The sequence below is a fragment of the Mustelus asterias genome, chromosome 17, assembly GCF_964213995.1.
Source record: "Mustelus asterias chromosome 17, sMusAst1.hap1.1, whole genome shotgun sequence".
NCBI lineage: Eukaryota > Metazoa > Chordata > Chondrichthyes > Carcharhiniformes > Triakidae > Mustelus > Mustelus asterias.
This window is the reverse complement of record NC_135817.1, coordinates 5,729,004-5,752,326: the sequence shown is the minus strand read 5'-3', so window position 1 is coordinate 5,752,326 and position 23,323 is coordinate 5,729,004. Positions and strand designations below refer to the sequence as shown.

Below are 23,323 nucleotides of genomic sequence, written 5' to 3'. Positions count from 1 at the left end.
TTATGCCAAGCTCATTACCAAAAGGTTTCCTAAGTCTCTGCTTCAGAACATTGCTGCAGATATTTCTCAGCAGCATTCTAGATCCAAAATATCTCCAGCTACTTCATTAATGACCTTCTCAACATCTTCAACTTAGAAGTGGAGATGTGTGCTAAAGATGTCAATGTTCCGTTCCATTTGCCATTTCCCAGATACTGAACAAAGAACAAAGAACAATACAGCACAGGAACAGGCCCTTCGGCCCTCCAAGCCCGCGCCGCTCCCCGGTCCAGGATTGAATCCTGAATCCAGGATCCCCGCCCAATTGAAGTAGACAATCCCTATATGCTGCATGAACAGGACAGCATCCAGACTTGAGTGGATGAATGGAATGTTTAATTGTGCCGTATAAGTATCAGGAAATGACCATCAACAAGTGAGATCCAAATCACCTCCCAGTGGCGTTCATTTTGATTACCCTCACTGAGTTCAGACCATTGACATCCTGGGGGAATCAGCCTGAACAGAAACTCAACTTGAGCAATCATATAAATGTTTTGGCAACTGGATCAGGTCAGAGCTATTTGTTCACTTGCTAGTAAGAAGTTTAACAACACCAGGTTAAAGTCCAACAGGTTTATTTGTTAGCAAAAGCCACGCAAGCTTTCGGAGCCCCAAGCCCCTTCTTCAGGTGAGTGGGAATTCTGTTCACAAACAGGGCATATAAAGACACAGACTCAATTTACATGAATAATGGTTGGAATGCGAATACTTACAGCTAATCAAGTCTTTAAGATACAAACAATGTGAGTGGAGAGAGCATCAAGACAGGCTAAAAAGATGTGTATTGTCTCCAGACAGAATAGCCAGTGAAACTCTGCAGGTCCAGGCAGGCTGTGGGGATTACAAATAGTGTGACATGAGGATGGCCTCAACCGGGATATTGGGTTCATGTCACACTATTTGTAATCCCTACAGCCTGCCTGGACCTGCAGAGTTTCACTGGCTACCCTGTCTGGAGACAATACACATCTTTTTAGCCTGTCTTGATGCTCTCTCCACTCACATTGTTTGTATCTTAAAGACTTGATTAGCTGTAAGTATTCGCATTCCAACCATTCATGTAAATTGAGTCTGTGTCTTTATATGCCCTGTTTGTGAACAGAATTCCCACTCACCTGAAGAAGGGGCTTGGGGCTCCGAAAGCTTGTGTGGCTTTTGCTACCAAATAAACCTGTTGGACTTTAACCTGGTGTTGTTAAACTTCTTACTGTGTTTACCCCAGTCCAACACCGGCATCTCCACATCATCACTTACTAGTGCTCCAAAGCCCCTCAACCATCCACAAGGTACATGTCAAAATTATGGAAGAATTGAAAACCAGAGGGCACAGATTTAAGGTCATTCACAAAAGAAGCAATGGCGACACAAGGAGAAACGTTTATATTTGCGGTGAGTGGTTGGGGATCTGGAATGCACTGCCTGAGTGTGTTGGAGGCAGGGTGAGTTGGCGCTTTCAAAAGCGAATTGAATCATTATCTGAAAAGGAAAAATGTGTACTGGTATGGGAAAAGGCAGGAGAGTGGCAATAGGAGAATTGCCCATTCAGAGGGCTAGCAGAGACACCTAGGTCGAATGAGCTCCTTCAATGCTGTAACCATTCCATAATGGAATGCTAAATGCTTGCCTGGATGTGTACAGTTGCAACTACACTCTAAACTCAGCATCACCCGTAACAAAATAACCTACTTAATTGGTGCCTCATTAACCCCCTTAAACATCCACCATGAGGGTATCGTGATTGCAGTGTGTATTTCAGGATGTTTCGCAGCAGGTTACCAAGGTTTTAGCAGCACCTCCTAAACCTGCAACCTCCACTTTCTAAAAGATCAAGTCCAGCAGATGCATAGGAACATCATCTCCAAATTAGACACCATCCCTGTGATGCAAGTTGTCGACAGTATCGTTCGTCACTGAGGTACAATGCATTTTCAAACCCCTTTAACTGGAACAGAAAAAAGTGACATGAAGAAACTCATATATTTAAAAAATTAATCATGTAATTAGCAACTGATTGAATTGTGAAGCATTCTTTGAACTAGGTTGAATGAAGCTAAATGTGAAGAGCTTGATTATCATGTTTGTACATCTTCTGATTGAATTATTGAAACTAACACCTTTTGTAGTCCAATTAAATTAATCAATATCCTCTGTTATTCTCCTGTGACTGACTACATTATATAAATTATTGTACCCCAAAGTAGAATGAACAAGAATCTAAATAAAACAATTCAAGAGAAGCTTAAAAGTGGTTCTAGTTTGTGAGATATCTTGTGGTTTTTATGATTTGATTCCAGTAACGTCTTGAATATTTTTAGCATGCTGTTAAGATAATAGCCCCTATATTTATGAGGAGAGTGGGTGCGGCTGAAAATGACCAGAAGAGCTGACATGGCCAGGGTCACAGGGCAGGCCTGCTAATCCTAACTGGTTTTAAATGGGTAACATGTATTCTGCTTCTCCATGGCGGGATGCTCTGATATTCCTTTCAATAAAATAAAAAATATAAAACTAAAATTAAACCTCCGTGATAGGGTGGTTTTCTTTCTTTTTATTATTTGTTTGTGTACCAAAATGAATTTCATATGGACAATTAAGTGAAATTGAAAATGCCAGGTTGGGATCAGAGTGACACATTTAATTTTTTAACTGAGGGAAGGTGGTGGGAAATGGTGATGGTTAACATGGTTAAAGTTGTAATGATGCTCCAGGATTGAGTTTTTTTTAGCTACTCTAAAAGCCAATTGTGACCAGTGTAATCACAACCCTTGGTTCAGCTAACAAACCTGATTTGTTTCACTTGTCTATACACTGTTCCAACTTAAAGCCTGATTTGCAGTTCTGTTCATAGTAAGCATGGGAATCATTTTCAACAGTTAGAGAGATTGTCAGAGCTTGTTCTAATTGTTATGACTTGATTCAGAGCTTTAATTCATAAATCTTGAAACTGAATTTAAAGCAACAAATTAGATAGTTGGTTTAGGCATTTGAGTTATGAGATACATACATGTATGGTGCAGACTTCACCTGACATCTACAATAAAAGTGTTAGGTGTTGGAACTCTGACTGATTTTTATTTTCTTCCAAGCTAACTTTCAAACTCGATAAGCTGAAGAGGTTCTTCTTCATGAGGAAGAGATAGTCTCAGTGATTATTTTTCCTCCCAAGAAGGCAAACATTAAAAATACTTCCCAGCCCCCTTCACATTGTTGTTCCCTGAATTTTGGTAAGAAATAAAATAATGAATGTTGTAATTTTGAGTTCACATTTTGGCATTAAGAGGGAGACTCTGCTTTCTTAATAAGTCAGTAAGAGTTTTAACAACACCAGGTTAAAGTCCCAACAGGTTTATTTGGTAGCAAATGCCATTAGCTTTCGGAGCGCTGCTCCTTCGTCAGATGGAGTGGAAATCTGCTCTCAAACAGGGCACAGAGACACAAAATCAAGTTACAGAATACTGATTAGAATGCGAATCTCTAGAGCCAACCAGGTCTTAAAGATCTGATGAAGGAGCAGCGTTCCGAAAGCTAATGGTATTTGCTACCAAATAAACCTGTTGGACTTTAACCTGGTGTTGTTAAAACTCTTACTGTGTTTACCCCAGTCCAACAGCGGCATCTCCACATCATTCTTAATAAGTCAGCAGAAATGCATTAGCACTGTAGTATGTGGCTTTTTCTTTCAGTTGGTTCTATAAATTCCGTGAAAGAAAGCAAACTGAGATTATGCTCCTGGCAACCTAATTTTACTCATTTGGAACATCCAGTATAGTTTATAAGTATTGCCCATAGTTACATATTTCATACTTTAATATAAACGGTTTTCAAGTGTTTAAAGAGCCTGTAAACTACCTCACCCTCTTTGACCGTAATCTAACTGCCAATATGTTTCCAAAGTTATCAACTCAACACTCAGATGTTGCTGCAAATGTGATTACTAGGGTTTGCACAGAATATAGTTTATTCAGAATTATATCTTAATGCTGTGGATCTTTTTTTTGAGAGGGGGGGTTGAATGGATAAAAGAACAATGTAAACAGCAAATAAACAGTTCCAAGTATTTGTTTTTGTGGATCATGCATGGCTAGTATGGTAATATATCAGTGTAGCATTCTTTTATCACATGTAGATCAGAAAGTCATCCAGTTTCAAATATTAACCCTCGTGTTACATTTTCTTCAAGTCATTTTTAATTAGTTCAATTTATTTTTTTATTTTTCTGAAATGTTTTACTATGGCAGTTGCTCGAGAAGATGGTGTTTCTATGTGGTGATGATCACTGCCCTCATCAGTGAACATTGAGGGTCCTGCGACCATGAATTGTGGCAGTCTTGAATTATGTGTGAATTGCTTGGCAGGTTTCTTGCAAACCATCCTAATACCTTGTGAAACCTTATTTGATTGATAGTGACATCGCTGCAATAAATTATTTTCGGTGGGTTGGTTTTGATTAATTGTAAATGATGTCTATCTTTCTTCCTTTCTTAGTGGATTCACCCATTGCTTTGATGGATGAGTGTGCAACAAATAAAAAAAAGACTGCTTTTAGAGTCTAGGTTGATGTCATCTCGTGACGTTAGGCCAAGTCTTGGTTTGCGTAATTGATTGCAAATGCTGCATGTGAAGATAGTGTTGGATGGATGGAGACATTGGTTTTGCACTGTGCTCACTTGTTCTGAAGACACTTATCTCTTCTCCTCATGTCAGAATTGCTTAATGACAGAAACTTCTCCATTTGTTGAAGACTGCCTTTTCTCTATGCGCTGGGATCCAGCTTGCAAGCCCTGAGTTTGTCTTTCACATTACCTTTATATCTAGGTTTGAGATGTCCTGTGGTGTGGGTTCCTGTACTCAGCTGGCTGGAGTGTACTGCCTTTGGGATGTGGGAAAGCTCCATGCAAACCATGACCAACCCGCTCTGATGAGCATGCGCACGATGTTAGGGATTTTGCCCTCCCACCTGATGTTGCAAAAAGATCTCAGGCAGTGAAGATGGAATGTTTTTAGCTTTTCTATGTGATGCCGGCCCTTGTCCAAGTTATACATCCATAAAGAAATGACTTAAGATTCACAGCCTGGTAGACTTTGAACTTTGTTGTGAGACAAACTCTGTGCTCCTTCCAAAGTCTGACAGTCTGCCAAATGCTGAGCTTGTTTTTACCAGGCGATGGTTAATTTTGTCAACTGGTGAAGTGTTGTTGAAGAGAATACTCTCAAGATAGCAAAAACTTTGTACTGAATGGAGAGCTATGTTGTTAGAGATGTAGGGTCTTGGAGTACATGGTCGGGATGGGTTGATACAACATCTCTGCCTTCTTTAGACTTATTGCCAGGAAAGTATTCTGAGGTTAAGGTAAAGCAATCATCAAACAGCTGAATGTATTCTGGAGTATGTGCTATAATAATAGAACATACAAACCTGGAGCAGGAAGAGGCCATTTAGGCCTTTGTGTCTGCTCTGCCATTCAGTAAAGCTTTTGTTACCTTTAAACTTGACCTTCCAACACACCCTTGACCAGCCTCCCCCACTTACCATAAACTTGAGGTCAGCCAAAACTCTGCCAATTTTTTTAACTGGCACTAAATCCCATTTATCTGTGCTGACCTATGTTGGCTCCAGTTGAGCAATGCCTCGATTTTGAAACTCCCATTTGACTTGTAGCAGCCATCTTGTTGAGTTTAGCAGAAAGTTAATTTTAAAAATAGCAAAGAAGAATAGTGTCTGTACACAGTTTTGCTTTCCTTCATGTCTTATGAACATCAATTTTGATGAACCCTTGCAGAATCCTTACTAATGGGTATATGTTGTCTGTCCTATTTCTCAAATTTTTTTTGTTTTGGAAAGGGAGCTGGTTTCAAGAAGTACTGATGGAACGTAGGAATCAATTTTGAGGAAAGAGCAGAATGTACCAAAGCTAAATCAGTGGGGCACAAATAGATGGGTGGAAAGAGTGTAGACATGCTCGAAGTTTAGGCACAAACAGACTGAATTGGAAGGATTACTACAAGCAAAATATGTGCCAACGTGGTAGAAATTGGTGGGATGTGAGGGAAATTGGGGGAAGTATAAACTGCATACAATGTTGGAGCTGTGAAGGGATGGTGAAAGGTGGAGAAGTTAAGTGTTACATGTTAATAAAAAGTGGAGTATCACTGGAGAGACTTGAGTGTCTATTGATCTAAAGCTGAAGCTAAAACCACTGAAGAGAATTTGCAAGGTCATACACTAGATATTTTACCTGGAAGTAAGGAACAAATCTAGCAAGGTAATATTTTAATAGATTTTATCTACTTTAACATTAAATAAAATTTGGGTAATATTAGGAATAAAAGTCAGGGATTTTTGTACGTGCCACATGGCCAGATAAGCTTGAAGATGGAACCAGGTAGGGAGGAGAGACAAGGTTTTTATTCCATTTTCAAGCAACTGTAACATGGCTTGTTTCTTTTAGCCTGGTTGCTTACAACAATTCAGTGACTGCGCTTGTTGGTCCCTGTAATTTGAAGTTCTATCATGGAATTCTGTCTGCTGGTAAGTTTGTTATATTTTAACAGGGAGTAAAGGGGGCATTGTATCTTATGATCATGTAACAATCAAGTCAGGCAGCAATATGTGGCAAGGGAAACAGAGTTAATGTTTCAATATACTGACCTTCCATTAGAAATGGGGAAAGCTAGAGCTGTAATAAGTTTTGAGCATGTGGTGAGTGGGACAAGGAAGGTATCTAGAGGGCATAGGTTTAAGGTGAGAGGGGAGAAATACAAAAGTGTCCAGAGGGGCAATTTTTTCACACAGGGTGATGAGTGTCTGGAACAAGCTGCCAGAGGTAATAGTAGAGGCATGTACAATTTTGTCTTTTAAAAAACATTTAGACAGTAAGATAGGTATAGAGGGAAATGGGCCAAATGCGGGCAATTGGGATTAGCTTAGGGGTTTTAAAAAAAGGGCAGCATGGACAAGTTGGGCTGAAGGGCCTGTTTCCATGCTGTAAACCTCTGACTATAGGAAGGGAGGAGAAATTGTGTGCGCGCGCGGGTATAGTTCTTGGTCGAAAATTGTTAAACTCAGTGTTGAGACTGGAAGGCTGTAAAGTGCCTAGTCAAAATATGAGATGCTGTTTCTCAAGTTTACATTGAGCTTTGCTTTCAAACCATGCAGCAGGCCAAAACATGATAGCAAGGTAGAGAATTAAAATGACAGCTCCCCCCCCATCTCTAGCCAAGTGAAGGCAAGCGTGCAGTAGAGGGCAGCAGAGAGATGATGCTGATTGGCTGTTGGGGTGAAGATTTGCATCGACGCAGTCACTGCTTCCAGGCAGTGGTTTGTGGAGGAGCTGTTGTCAAGGGACAGTTAAACCCCAAACGCTACTTTAGTGTTTCCCTCCTTCCCTCCTCTAGCCAAACAAAAGTCACTGTAAGGACCACAAGCAAGGGAAAGGTGAGTTGAGATTCTGTTATCTTTTTTTACTGTAAAAGGACAGTTAGGGCAGTGGTATGCTCCTGCTGCCAGATGTGGGAAATCAGGGAGCAATCTAGTCTCCCTGGCAACTTTGTCTGCAAGAAGTGTGTCCAGCTGCAGTTCCTCACAGACTGCATTGTTTGGTTGGAGGTGCAGCTGAACACACTGCAGAGCATATACGGGGCAGAGAGTGTAATACAGACTAGTTACAGGGAGGTTGTCACACCATAGGTTCAGTCAAGTAGATGGGTGAATGCCAGGAAAGGCAGGTAGGTAGTGCAGTAGTCTCCTGTGGCTATTCACCTTTCAAACAGGTATACTGTTTTGGATACTGTTGAGGGGGAATAGCCTCTCGGGGAAAATACCAGCAGCAACCAGGCCTATGGCATCACACCTGGTTCTGCTGCAGAGCAGGGTCGGGCAAAGAGCAAATGAGCAGTAGTAATAGGGAACTCGCTAGTTAGAGTCACAGACAAGCGTTTCTGTGGCCGTGATCGAGATCCAGGCTAGTGTGTTGCTTCCCTGGTGCCAGGGTCAAGAACTTCTGAGTGGTTGCAGGATACTCTTAAGGGGGAGGGTGAGCAGCCAGAGGTTGTTGTACACATTGGTACCAAAGACATAGGTAGGAAAAGGGATGAAGTCCTGAATTGTGAATATAGAGAGTTAGGCAGAAGGCTAAAGTACAAGACCTTGAGGGTAGTCATTTCTGGACCACTGCCTGAGCCACGTGCTAGTGAGTCTTAGATTAGGCAGATGAATGCATGGCTTGAGAGCTGATGTGGAGATGCCGGCGTTGGACTGGGGTAAACACAGTAAGAAGTTTAACAACACCAGGTTAAAGTCCAACAGGTTTATTTGGTAGCAAAAGCCACACAAGCTTTCGAGGCTCTAAGCCCCTTCTTCAGGTGAGTGGGAATTCTGTTCACAAACAGAACTTATAAAGACACAGACTCAATTTACATGAATAATGGTTGGAATGCGAATGCTTACAACTAATCCAGTCTTTAAGAAACAAAACAATGGGAGTGGAGAGAGCATCAAGACAGGCTAAAAAGATGTGTATTGTCTCCAGACAAGACAGCCAGTGAAACTCTGCAGGTCCACGCAACTGTGGGAGTTACAAATAGTGTGACATGAACCCAATATCCCGGTTGAGGCCGTCCTTGTGTGTGCGGAACTTGGCTATCAGTTTCTGCTCAGCGACTCTGCGCTGTCGTGTGTCGCGAAGGCCGCCTTGGAGAACGCTTACCCGAATATCAGAGGCCGAATGCCCGTGACCGCTGAAGTGCTCCCCAACAGGAAGAGAACAGTCTTGCCTGGTGATTGTCGAGCGGTGTTCATTCATCCGTTGTCGCAGCGTCTGCATAGTTTCCCCAATGTACCATGCCTCGGGACATCCTTTCTTGCAGCGTATCAGGTAGACAACGTTGGCCGAGTTGCAAGAGTATGTACCGTGTACCTGGTGGATGGTGTTCTCACGTGAGATGATGGCATCTGTGTCGATCTGTGTTGAGAGCTGATGCAGGGGGCAGGGATTTAGATTTGTGGACCTCTTCTGGGGCAGGGGTGACCTGTTCAAGAGGGAAGGGTTATACCTGAACTGGAGGGGGACTAATATCCTGGCGGGGCAAATTGCTAGAGCCACTCGGGAGGGTTTAAACTTGTTTGGCAAGGGGCTGTAGGGAAACAGAAGAGAAGGTTGAAGACAGCATGGAAGTTAAAGAGAGCACGTTAAATAGTAAAGGCAGTGTCAGTAATCCTAGTACTAGACAGGTCAGGCAAAAGCAGGGCAGAGAGCAAGGGAAGTCTAGATTAAATTGCAGTTATTTCAACACAAGAGGCCTGACAGGCAAGGCAGATGAACTCGGGGCATGGATAGGTACATGGGATTGGGATATTATAGCTATTACTGAAACATGGCTAAAGGAGGACCAGGACTGGCAGCTCCAGGGTACAGATGCTATAGGAAGGATAGAACTGGAAGTAAGAGAGGAGGGGGAGTTCTGTTTTTGATTAGGGAGAACATCACGGCAGTACTGAGAAAGGATATTCCTGAGGTTTTGCCCACTGAGTCTATATGGGTAGAACTGAAAAGTAAGAAGGGGGAGATCACTTTGATAGGATCATACTATAGGCCCCCAAATAGTCAGTGGGAAATTGAGAAGCAAACACGTAAGGAGATTACAGATAGCTTCAAGAAAAATAGGGTGGTAACAGGAGGGGACTTTAACTTTCCCAACATTGACTGGAACAACAATAGCACTAGGGGCTTAGATGGAGAGAAATTTGTTGAGTGTTTTCAGGAGGAATTTCTCATTCAGTATGAATGGCCCGACTAGAGAGGGGGCAAAACTTACCGCCTCTTGAGAAATAAGGAAAGTTAAGTGACAGATGTGTTAGTGAGGGATCACTTTGGGACCAGTGACCATAATTCCATTAGTTTTAAGATAGCTATGGAGAATGATAGGTCTCACACAAAAGTTAAAGTTCTAAATTGAGGCCAGGCCAATTTTGATGGTATTAGACAGAAACTTTCAAAAGTTGATTGGGGGAGTATGTTGGCAAGCAAAGGGATGGCTGGTAAGTGGGAAGCTTTCAAAAGTGTGTTAACCAGGGTTCAGGGTAAGTATATTCCTTTTAGAGTGAAGGGCAAAGCTGGTAGAAGTAGGGAACCCTGGATGACTCGGGATATTGAAGCCCTGGTCAAGAAGAAGAAGGAGGCATATGACATGCATAGGCGACTGGGATCAAATGGATCCATTGAAGAGTATAAAGGGTGTCGGAGTAGAGTTGAGAAAAATCAGGAGGCCAAAAAGGGGACACGAGATTGCTTTGGCAAATAAGGCAAAGGTGCATCCAAAGACCTTTTGCAAATACATAAAGGGCAAAAGAGTAACTAGGGAGAGAATAGGGCCTGTTAAAGATCAACGAGGTCATCTGTGCAGAGCCACAAGAGATGGGTGAGATCCTAAATGAATATTTCTCATCGGTATTTACTGTTGAGAAAGGCATGGATGTTGGGGAACTTGGGGGAATAAATAGTGATGTCTTGAGGAGTATATGTATTCGAGGGGGTGGTGCTGGAAGTCTAAAAGTGCATCAAGGTAGATAAATCCCCGGGACCTGATGAAATGTATCCTTGGACGTTGTGGGAGGCTAGGGAGGAAATTGTGGGTCCCCTAGCAGAAATATTTGAAACATCGACAGCCACAGGTGAGGTGCCTGAAGATTGGAGGGTAGCAAATGTTGTGCCTTTGTTTAAGAAGGGCTGCAGAGAAAAGCCTGGGAACTACAGGCCGTTGAGCCTTTGAGTCTAGTCGGTTAGTAGTTAGAAGGTATTCTGAGAGACAGGGTCAACAGGCATTTAGAGAGGCAAGGACTGATTAGCGTAGGTCAGCATGGCTATGTGAGTGGAAAATCGTGTCTCTCAAATTTGAGTTTTTTGAAGGGGTAACCAAGAAGTTAGATGAGAGCAGTGCAGTTGACGTTGTCTATGTGGACTTTAGCAAGGCCTTTGACAAGGTACTGCATTGTAAGTTGTTGCATAAGGTTAAATCTCACGGGATCCAGGGTGAGGTAGGCAATTGGATACAAAATTGGCTTGATGACACAAGACAAAGGGTGGTTGTGGAGGGTTGTTTTTCAAACTGGAGGCCTGTGACCAGCAGTGTGCTTCAGGGATCGGTGCTGGGTCCACTGCTATTTGTCATTTAAATTATTGATTTAGATGAGAATTTAGGAGGCATGGTTAGTAAGTTTGCAGGTGACACCCAGATTGTTGGCATAGCGGACAGTGAAAAAAGTTATCTAGGATTGCAACAGGATCTTTATCAATTGGGCCAGTGGGCTGGTTGATGGCATGGAGTTTAATTTAGATAAATGTGAGATGATGCATTTTGGTAGATTGAACCAGGGCAGGACTTACTCAGTTAATGGTAGGGCGTTGGGGAGAGTTATAGAACAAAGAGAGCTAGGGGTACAGGTTCATAGCTCTTGAAAGTGTAGTCACAGGCAGATAGGGTGGTGAAGAAGGCATTTGGCATGCTTGGTTTCATTGGTCAGAACATTGAATACAGGGAGTTGGGACATCTTGTTGAAGTTGTACAAGACATTGGTAAGGCCACACTTTATTATTAAACTAGAAAGAGTGCAGAAAAGATTTACTAGGATGCTACCGGGACTTGATGGATTGAGTTATAAGGAGAGGCTGAATAAAATGGGATTTTTTTCTCTGGAGCGTAGGAGGCTGAGGGGTGACCTTATAGAGGTCTATAAAATAATGAGGTGCATAGACAAGGTAGATAGTCAATATCTTTTCCCAAAGATAGGGGAGTCTAAAACTAGAGGGCATAGGTTTAAGGCGAGAGGGGAGAGATACAAAAGTGTCCAGAGCAGCAATTTTTTCAGAGTGGTGAGTGTCTGGAACAAGCTGCCAGAGGTAGCTATAGAGGCGGGTACAATTTTATCTTTTAAAAAGCATTTAGATAGTTACATGGGTACGATGGGTATCAAGGGATATGGGCCAAATGCGGGCAATTGGTATTAGCTTAGGAGTTTCTAAAAAAAAAAGGGTGGCATGGACAAGTTGGGCCGAAGGGCTAGTTTCCATGCTGTAAACCTCTGACCTCTATAAAATAGTGAGGGGCATAGATAAAGTAGATAGTCAACATCTTTTCCCGAAGGTAGGGGAGCCTAAAACTAGAGGGCATATGTTTAAGGTGAGAGGGGAGAGATACAAAAGGATCCAGAGAGGCAAGTTTTTCAGAGTGGTGAGTGTCTGGAACGAGCTGGCAGAGGTAGTAGTCGAGGCGGGTCTTTTAAAAGCATTTAGACCATTGCATGGGTAAGATTAGCATAGAGGGATATGGGCCAAACACGGGCAATTGGGACTAGCTTCATAGTAAAAACTGGGCGGCACGGACAAATTGGGCCGAAGGGCCTGTTTCCATGCTGTAAACCTCTATGACAAGCAAGGTCGAGCCTGTAGACTGAATGGAGGCATTCTGTAAAACAGCCACCCAATGTGTTTGGTGAGACCAGATTGTGAGCAGTGAATACAGTAGACTGAATTAAAAGAAGAATGCATAAATAGCGATTTCACCTAGGAGTGTTTGAGACCTTGGACTGTGAGGAAGGAGGAGGTAAAGGAACAGGTGTGACATTCCCTGTGTTTGCGTGGAAGATGTTGGGAGTGATTGAAGAGTAGACCAGGGTATTGGGGAACAGTCCCTCAGGATTTTGAAAGGGGAGGGGAAGGGAAGATGCGTTTCATAGCATCATGCTGGAGATGGTATAAATGGCGGAAAATGATCTGTTAAATATGGAGGCTGGTGGGGTGGAGAGTGAAGGTGAGAGTAACCCTTTCGTGGTTAAGGGAAGCAGGGGAAGGGGTGAGAGCCGAAATGCTGGAACTGTAGCAGACATGGTCGAGGGCTCTGTCAATCACAGTGGGAAGAATCCTTGGTTGAGAAGTTCATCTCTGCCATTTGCCAGATTTGATGAAAAGTAATTGACAAATGGTGCCTGACCTGCTGAGTGTTTCCAACATTTGTTTTGTTATTACAAAAGACACCAAGTTAGATGGGGCAAGGGATCTGAATAGGAAAGCTTAGAAATTGGACAAATGTTTCCTGGCACCACTGTAGTAATAGTAAATTAAATTGAATGCTAACAAATGTAAAGTACTGACCTGTGGATGAAAAAATGGGTAACACATGCACGCATTCATTCATGAGTGGCATTGAAACAATGACATTGAGCCCTGTGAATCTTAGTAAACCCAGTGGTAAACATTGCAAAGTGACAGCCAACAAAGACGGTACAAAGGCAGAGCAGTATTTTCGAAGTCAGACAAAGTTTTGTTCGAACTGTACAGTGATTTTCTGTATTAAGTTTTTTAGATCTGTAGGAAGCTCCAGAAAGAAGACTGAAAGGTGATTTAGGTCACTACATCTATCCTATAACCGTCATAATTTAGAGATGATGTTTCCACTGGGGGAGGCCAAAGCAAGAGGAGAAATTTCTTTAGAGAATAAGAATATGAAAGTCACTTTTGGAGTATGTAATATGGAATGATTGAGGCAAATAATATAGATGCATTTAAGTGGAAGCTGGAGAAGTATGAGAGGTAAAACAGCAGAATATATATTTATGAGGGATGATTTGGGGCAGCACAGTAGTTAGCACTGCTGCCTCACAGCACCAGGGACCCGAGTTCGATTCCCAGCTTGGGTCGCACTCTGTGGAGTTTGCACATTCTCCCCGTGTCTGCATGGGTTTCCTCCGGGTGCTCAGGTTTCCTTCCACAGTCCAAAGATGTGCAGGTTAGGTTGATTGGCCATGCTAAATTGACCCTAGTGTCGAGATTAGCAGGATAAATAAGTGGGATTACAGGAATAGGGTGAGACTGTTGTTGATGCAAGTTGATGGACCAAATGGTGGTCTCCGGTACGGTCGGGATTCTATGATAAGATAACATGGGAGGAAGCTCCTGGAGTTTAAAAACAGGCATAGCCCTATAGGTCTGAATGGTCTGTTTTGAGACGGTAACTAACATGGTAGATAAGGGAGTCCTTATGGAGGTTATTTATGTAGAGATACAAAGATATGGAAACCATTCATCTTTTAACAAAAATGAGAGCACGTGCAATTCAAGGCAACTTATTGACTTGGATAAGAAATTGGTTAGGAGGTAGCAAATGGAGAACTAGAACAGTGACTGTACTCAAATTTGCAAAATATTATTTATCGTGTTTCCCTCTGGGGATCTGTACAGGGGCCACAATTTTTCATTATATTTATAAATGACTTGCTTGAAGGAAGAGAGCTGTATTTATAAGATGGCTGGCACAATAACTATGTGGATCGGAGTAAAAAGTTGATAGATTAAATGAGATGGCAAAAGCTGTCGCAGCAGGGGTTCACTCTGGAAGTATGTGAAATGATTCACTTTGGACCTAAGAAAGATAAATCTTTTCTTAACGGCAAGCATCAGGGAGCTTTAGATAAGGAGAGATTTAGAGGCCCAAGTATGGAAATTACCAATAGTTAAAATAGCTTATAAAAAAAATTTAAAAATTGATAGGACATTTTATGGTAAAGCCAGCCATACAGAGCCCCAATTAGACTCCGGGGCTGGATTTAATGAAACCCGTTGCAGCAGGAACCATAACGGGCTGGGCCCACTTTTCTGCGATTGTACTCTGACCAGTGGACAAATCCCCTGCCGGTCTGACAGAATCCCAGTCTTCATCTGGACTACTGCATTCAGTGCCTAGCACAGGAGAGCTTTATTGGCTTTGGAGAGGGTGCAGCACAAATACACCAGCATGTATGTCACTGGATCTAAAAGGGGCAACTTGCTTGTATTTTTTTGAAGTAGATGATTGAGGTGACTTAATTGAGGTATTTACGTTTTTAAAAATTCTTTCATGAGATGTGGGCGTTGCTGGGCTGGGCCTGCATTTGTTGCACACCTCTAATTGGTCTTGAATTGAGTGGCTTTTTTGGCCATTTCAGAGGACGTTTCAGACCCACATTGCTGAGTCTGGAGTCGCGTTAGGCCAGACCAAATGAGGACATTAGTGAACCAAGTGGGTTTTTACAACAGTTGATGATGGTGTCATGGTAATCATTAGAATTTTAATTCCAGACTTTTATTCAATTCAAATGTCACCATCTGCCAAAGTGGGATTCTAACCCGGATTCCAAGAGCATTATCCTGGGTCTCTGGATTATCCAGTCCCATTACGCGGCCATCTTCTCCATATGATGAAAGGAATTGAAGCGGTAGATAGAAACTTTTCCTATGGTGGAAGAATCCTGAGTAACATAAAATTAGTAGTAGACCATTCAAAAGTGATGCCAGAATGTACTTCGCAGAATATATAGTACCAAGATATGTGGATGGAGATAAGATGCAGACAAACCAAGATCTACATGAATGGCTTGAGGGCTGAATGAATGTTCCTGTACTGTAAAGTCTTTAATTCAGCTCCTCACTGTACATCAAACTGCAGGTAAGAGGGTAGTTAGTAACTAACTCATTCATTCCCATGTCCCTTTCAGTGTTGCTTTGTAAGTGTCTAGCATACGTGTTGGCAGCAGGGAATGACTTGTCATTCATTTTGTGAGAGGAAGCACCTGCTGTTCAGATTGGTTTTTAACTAATATCTTCTGTACATACGAGAAGGCATTTTAAAATTATATTGCAAAGTTACTCCTCACAAGGATCGAAATGTCGATTGAGCAAAATTGAGCTTGGGTTGTTTGTGTAATTTTTTAAAAAATCCTGAACTCTAATGGAAGCTGTAATTTATCTTCCAAAATAATGTTGCATTAGTTTTATATTGTTTTGCATATTTAAACATATTATGGCATGTGATTTATTCTGTTTAACTGAAAGGTTTTACTGTTTATTAGAACAGTTTAATACATCTGATAATTAACCTGTACTGTTAGCCGTTAGTTTCTAGTTCTTGAAAGGTGGCAACGTGTTTAGAAATCTGTTAGTGTGTACAAAATTGCACTTTTGAATGTTGGAAACATCAAAAAATATCCCAGTGCTTTTTATTTGAAATAACCAGTGAACCAAAAAAAAGTTACTCAAAGCTTGTGAAATTTAAGCATAAAGTTCTAAGCTTTGGGGGAAAAAATGAATACTTTGGATGTTTAAGGGCCATAGTTAGGGTGAGTTTGGCTTAAATCCAAATAGAAGCAATTAACTGATTTTATGGAGTTGCTGGTGGAGGGCATTGTGGGGATAGGAAAAAGCTCCCATTTTCCTGTTTGTAAACCAGTACTGAAGCAACTATGCAGCTATCCAAGATGTGAAACTTTGTTTTTCTCGCTTTCATCTATTTTCAGTTAAAAATGACTAATGGAGACATAATTTCCATGAATTTTGAGGAAAGGATTAATCTTGATTTAATTATTCACATGTCTGGTTAGTCAGTCCTTAAAACATTTTGATATAGGAAGGGTCACTTTTATGTCGTTTAAAAAAAGATTTAAATATAAATAAAGTATCGGGGACTTGTGTGATAAAATGTAGTCTGTAGTTGTCACTTGGAAATTTATTTGCTCAAATGTGGCAGATAATTACTGCTGTTTTCTGCTTGACCTTTGATGTCAGTTAGAAATGTAATGAAGAACTTCAAAACCTATAGAAACCAGGTATTCATTGAACTCTTGATCCATTACTAATACTTCATCTTGTGACGTGCTGTAATTTAGTTGTGCACTTCTTAGCTTGCTTCAGTGTAACATTTTTTAATCTTTTAAAATAGTGCATAGTGTTGTTTGAATTACTGATAATAATGGGGTTGAATTCCAGAGTGGTTGATATTTCAACTAAATATTTGAGTTATGGTTCTCAGGCACACTTGAAAGGCGTCTGTGTGGTTTAGTCTTCAGAAAGCAGAGAGTGAGAGGAATAAATATTGGTACATTTCCTTTTGAAGTATGGGCTCAAGTCATGGAAGAATTTGTTTCCTAATTTGGAGACTCTTATTGGTTTTAAGACATTCAACTTTAATTATTGGAGGGTTGGTATTTGTACTAACTAAATCAGCTATCTATGTAAATTGACAGAATAATTTGACTTCCTGTAAAGCTGTAAGGTATTTTCAGATATTTCTCAGAGAAATGAGGTCCTGAGCATCACTCCTGTGAAACGAGTTAATGTGTGGTAAATCACATGGCGACTCAAGTATCCGTTCTTTGGCTGCTGGTATTAGCAATTGTCCATCAAATGTGTCACCAACTGTATGCATGATAAAATAACTTTAATGTTATTCAAATCTAAAAACATCTTGTAATGATCATCAATCTGCCCAATTTTTTAAGTCAAAGCACATGAACAGAATACTAGCTTTTGCAGATTAAAAATGTGTGGGGAGACTGTGGAAAGGGAAATATCATCTTTTGCACTCTTGTTACTGGGGGAGCAAGCTGCTGCTGATAAAAGAATTCCACCTGTGCCCCCACCACCATTCCCTCACTCCAGCCATGTTCTGCGGAGTAGTTCCACTGCTTATAACCGGCAAGAACAACAAAAATGTTTCAATGCCTGTTTTTTTTAAAAGATTGGCTGCATTATTTTGAAGTGTGGCATCACAAGGCAATAATGTCATCTTGGTGGTTCTCAAATTTATGGCTCTCAGGGCATACCAACCAAGCTAATATTTTTACCTCAAAGCATGACGTTCATAATTCAACCATTGGATGCCAGTATGGTTTATGCTGTGAAACTGCACTATGAGAAATGTGTGGCAAGGATGAACATTGCTGAACTTTACATTGGGTTATCCAGAGAGAATTATATACCATTCTCATAGCAGAAGATAAAATAAAATCAATTCAAACTGCTCCAACACTTGAAATCAGTGTTACGATCAGAGGAAGTGGCTGCATTTGACATATAGTCGAGAATCCAATGCAGACAGCGTTTGGCCATTGTGAAATTGGCGATATTTCTGTTGATCGAAATTTTGAATCCATTGACAGTATTCATGTGGAGATGCACATCACATCCACATCAATGTTGATGTGGAGATGCCATTGACAGTGCTGGTAAGGAAGTCCTGCTGTGTTAATTGTGGACGGACAAGGGATTAGTTGATGCTGTGCAAGTGGATTTGTTTCCCAGTAAGGAAGAAGCCCAAGCAATAGGTTTAATATGCAGACAAAGGTAGAGGAATCAGTTCCTACTACTGCCATGATGTCACTCCTGAGGGAATGGTTAAGAACTAATGGGACTTTTCTCTGGACTAATTTAAAGTTTTGTGGTTGAATGCACTATTCAGCAAGCAAACTCCATCACAATATTTTGTAAAATAACTAAAATTTCAATCACATGCATTTCAACAACCGCCTAATATTTTTGCTGTTGATTAATGTTCCTGTCGTGCTTTGGTATGCTGTGGCATTAAGATTGGTTCATTCAAAATATTCTGAGTGAAATATGACTGAATTAAGAATAGATTGTACATGCATGAGAAAAGTAACCTGGATGATTACAAGTCATCAATGCTACCTATTTCAACCACTCCCTTGTAGCAGAAAGCTCTCATTCTCCTATGCAACAAAAAATACTCCTAAACTCTATTTGATCAGGCAAGTGATTCACTTTGGCTCATATTTGGCAAATTGGATCCAAAATTAGTTTACTGGGAGGAGGCAGAGGGTGATGGTCGCTGGTTGTTTTTATGACTGGAAGCCTATCTAGACGTGAAAGTAAGAGATACGATCAATATGGTAGCATGACACGAAAATTAGTGGTGTGGTAAATAGCGAGGAGGAAAGCCTTAGATTTCAGGATGATATTGACAGTTTGGTCAGATGGGCAAACAGTGGTAAATGGAAATTCACCTTGAAAAGTGTGAGGTGATGCATTTTAGGAGGACTTAGAAAGTAAGGGAACAACTGGTAGGATGCTAGGAAGTAGAGGACCAGATGGACCTTGGAGTGCATGTTCAAAGATCCCTGAAGGCAGCAGGACGAGTAGAAAAAATGGTTATAAAGGAAAATGGGATTCTTGCCTTTATTAGCTGAGGCGTAGAATATAGGAGTAGGGAGGTTATGATGGAGCTGTACAAAACACTCATTAGGCCACAGCTGGAGTAGTGTGCACAGGTCTGGTCACCGCACTATCAAAAGAAAATTGGTGGCACATTGGTTACCACTGCTGCCTCACAGCGCTAGGGACCCAGTTTCAATTCCCAGCTTTGGTCACTGTCTGTATGGAGTCTGCACGTACCCTTGGTGTCTGCGTCCGGGTGTTCTGGTTTCCTCCCACTGTCTGAAAGACGTGCTGGTTAGGTGCATTGACCATGCTAAATTCTCACTCAGTGTACCCAAACAGGCGCCAGAGTGTGGAGATTAGAGGATTTGCACAATACCTTCATTGCAATGTTAATGTAAGCCTACTTTTGAAACAGATAAAATAAATAAAATATAGGAAGTATGTGATTGAACAAGAGAGAGCGCAGCGGAGATTCCCCAGGATGTTGCCTGGGCTGGAGCACTTAGGCTATGAAGCGAGGTTGGCTTGGCTGAAGTTTTCGTTAGAGTAGAGATGGCTGAGGGGGACCTGATTGAGGTGTACAAAATTATGAGGGACATAGAGTAGGTAGGAAGGTACCTCAGAGAGGTCAATAACAAATGGGCATAGATTTGAGGTAAGATGCAGGAGATTTTGAGGGAATTTGGGGAAAAACTTCTTAACCCAGAGGGTGGTGGGAATATGAAACTCGCTTCCTGAAAGGGTGGTAGAGGCAGGAACCCTCACCATTTAAGAAGCATTTAGATGAAAAAGTGAAACAGGACCAAGTGCTGGAAAATGGGATTGGAGTAGGTAGGTGCTAGATGGTCAGTGCTGACACAATGGGCCAAAGTACCTTTTTTTGTGCTGTAAAACTCTTTGACTTTATGATATAGCTAATTCTTTCCTAGAAGTTTGTAATCCCCATATTAGAATTAAACTGTCCCTTAAATTGTTCCAAAGCTGTGTCTTCATTAACTGCCTCAGAGCATTTCAGGTGAAAGGTCATCAACCTGAAATGTTAACTATGTTTCTCCCAACGCAGATGCTGCCTGACCTGCTAAGTATTTCCATACTTTCTGTTTTCATTTCAGATATCTTATACCCTCAATATTTTGCTGTTCTAAAAATGTATTCTTTCACAATGTGGTCATCGCTGGCTAGGTCAGCATTTATTGCTCCTCATCATTTGCCCTTGAGAAAGTGAGCCACCTCCTTGAACCACAGCAGTCATGTGGTGTAGATACACCCACAGTGCTGTTGGGAAGGGAGTTTCAGGATGTGAAATTAGTCAAATTGCATTGCTGTTCTGAATCAAGACCATTTATGTAGAATTGAAGTTTAAGGAGAGACATGTTAACATTAGAAAAGGGTGATGTTGATGATATATGATGAATACATATGTGAATGTAAGTGATATAACTTAATCTCATTCAAATGTTTGATACATCAGAGAAATTAAAAGATTGTGTAAATAGTCAAAGTAGAGAGGTGAGATAGAAAGTCGGCAAATTGGACACCAAATTGAATAACTTTAAAGATGATAAGACAGCTGAAATTACTGTGCTCATTTATCAGATAGCTGCAGATTGCTGAGAGAAAAAAGGCAAAATATACTGTTCATGAAATTTTAAGTGACAGAGTTCAGGCTTGGAATGGGAAGGGAAATTAAAGTTGTGAGCCATAGGCATTTGGGGCAAATGGCTGTTGCATTCCAATGGTTTGGAATGGGATAAATGAATAGTAATTGCATCTCCTATATTTGCATTGGAAGCTGCACATTGGGCTGTGGAGCCATGAAGGTAGTAAAAGATGAATTGGCATAAATGGAGTGGACACGATTAAGGGCTCTTTTTGAAAAAGCTTGAAGGGACTTTGAGGAACCCACATACAGAAGATATCCACAACAGAAGATACCACAGATGGAGAAAAGGCTGGAATCTTTGCAGGAATCAGGGTGGAAGCACCTCCTGCTGGTGCGGGAGTCAGTGGGCTTGCACTGAATATCTATTGGAGGAGATGGTGACAAATCGGGAAGGGAAGGGTGGAGATGAAAAAGTACACAGGTAGTCCGTTGAGTGGCTGGGTTCCAATAACAAAACCTTGTACCTAGAAATGTTAGTCAAGAAAGGCTGATCAAGGTAAAAACAATTTTAGCCACATTTTGGAGGTTGATGGTGAGTGGAAACTGATTGGGTCATTGTTCAAAAGCATCAAGCTGAGAAGAAGTTAGCTCCTGGAATAGGAACTGAAATGATAGGTGTAATAAAATTGCCTGTGTATCTTAGGGGGAGATAGAATTGGGTTAGAGGCAGTGGATCTCCAGAGATGATGGATTGGTATCCGAAAAATAACATTTTGTAATGGAGTTATGCAGAGGGATATGGGAAGTGCCATCAGAGGAGCTTTTTGACCTGAGTCCAGTAGAGCTCTTTCTGCCATATGGCAACATGTCAACATATCTCAGCTCATTTGACAATGTTGAGCTTAAAACTGAGAGAACAGAGCACTGCATGTCCAGAGAAAATAGATTAGTGACTGAGGGTAATGGAGAATCAGATACCTGACATCACAATGGCAGGCCTCGAAAGAAAAAAGATAATGCAAGAGTCCAGATGGAGGTGCAGAAGGATATTGAAGGCTGAAGACTGAAGAATCAGAAGTACAAGACTGGGGACTTCCTTTTCAAATATAAATTCATGGAGGTAAAGGCAACAGCAGCAGAAGAGTATCATAAACTTGGAATTTGTGGAGGTGACTGAAGAAGGCTGAAGACGATTATTTCAGGGAGGGAAAGGTGATAATCCTTCATTGGAAAAGGTGTTTCTCGTTATAAGGCACATGGATGCCGAAAGCTAAGCCCTTGCCATCACTCCCTAAGTCCAGGGATCCAACACAACCCTTGGTGAAACCCCTTGAGACCAGCTGGATGCAGCCATGGCTCATGGTGGCTTTACCGTCAATGGAGAGGCCTGCAGTGCTCGGCAGTTGGGATTACTGCCGCCAGAGCCCTAAATGCTGTAGAAGGCCTCCTACTTCCCTACAAGCATTTAATTTGATCAGGTTTCCCTCATGGAAGTGCGTGGATTTCCCAACGCTCCTCCATCTGGTTGGTGAGGCCCCCATCAAGAACATTAACTTAAATCCAGTAACTGTTTCAATTGAAGTCATAGGGTCTCGGGATCTGACAGGAAGATTATGGAATCTGAGATGCTGAAAGGAGGAGGCTGGTGCTGTGGGGTAATGTCATAGGACATGTTAATGAATTAAATATAAAACAGCCAGTATGAACCATTGTTGTATGAACATGAGTTTAAATGCTGAAATATTGTATTCAAGTTACTGCTACAAATTCACTTCAACTATTGTCTTTTATCAAATCAGGAGTTGGAAGAAGAAGTTGGTGTACATATGTACTTCTGACAATGGCAGATAAACCATCGCCACTTGACGCACCCTCACTCCTCAATGTGGATTTGTCTCTTCTGCCTCCCCTGGTGAATGGGGATGGAACACAGGTGAGTAATGCAAAAATCATCCTAAAGTATTTTCAGACCCTTTAACATTACAATTATTTTGCAGTAAGCATTGGTTTTTTTTAACCTTGGCATTCATTTTGTTTTACTGTCACTGTGAAAGTTATGAACTTTTGACTTGATTTATTATTGTCACGTGCATTAGTATACAGTGAAAAGTATTGTTTCTTGCGCACTATACAGACAAAGCATACCGTTCATAGAGAAGGAAACGAGAGAGTGCATAATGTAGTGTTACAGTCATAGCTAAGTTGTAGAGAAAGAGGTAGGTCCATTCAAAAGTTTGATGGCAGCAGGGAAGAAGCTGTTCTTGAGTTGTTTGGTACGTGACCTCAGACTTTTGTATCTTTTTCCCGACGGAAGAAGGTAGAAGAGAGAATTTCCGGGGTGCGTGGGTTCTTTAATTATGCTGGCTGTTTTGCCGAGGCAACGAGGAGTGTAGACAGTCAATGGATGGGAGGCTGGTTTGCGTGATGGACTGGGCTATATTCACGACCTTTTGTAGTTTCTTGCGGTTTTGGGCCAAGCAGGAGCCACACCAAGCTGTGATACAACCAGAAAGAATGCTTTCTATAGTGCATCTGTAAAAGTTGGTGAGAGCCGTAGTTGATATGTCAAATTTTCTTCATCTTCTGAGAAAGTGGAGGCATTGGTGGGCTTTCTTAGCTATAGTGTCAGCATGGGGGCACCAGGGCAGGTTGTTGGTGATCTGGACACCTAAAAACTTGAAGCTTTCGACCATTTCTA

General features: G+C 41.5%; 1 protein-coding gene across 2 annotated transcripts in view; it reads left to right on the top strand.

The window, feature by feature from the left end:
• Window positions 1–23,323, top strand: part of fndc3a (fibronectin type III domain containing 3A) — a 202,931-nt gene that overhangs the window by 6,500 nt on the left and 173,108 nt on the right. The window contains exons 1-2 of one of the 2 annotated variants that reach the window (XM_078232186.1): window positions 1,868–1,957; window positions 22,425–22,558. In XM_078232186.1, the coding sequence (XP_078088312.1) occupies window positions 22,466–22,558 (93 nt within the window). In that variant the 5' untranslated portion in view covers window positions 1,868–1,957; window positions 22,425–22,465. Of the gene's footprint in view, window positions 1–1,867; window positions 1,958–22,424; window positions 22,559–23,323 lie in introns of those variants that run through there. The other variant, XM_078232183.1, reaches the window with a different exon arrangement.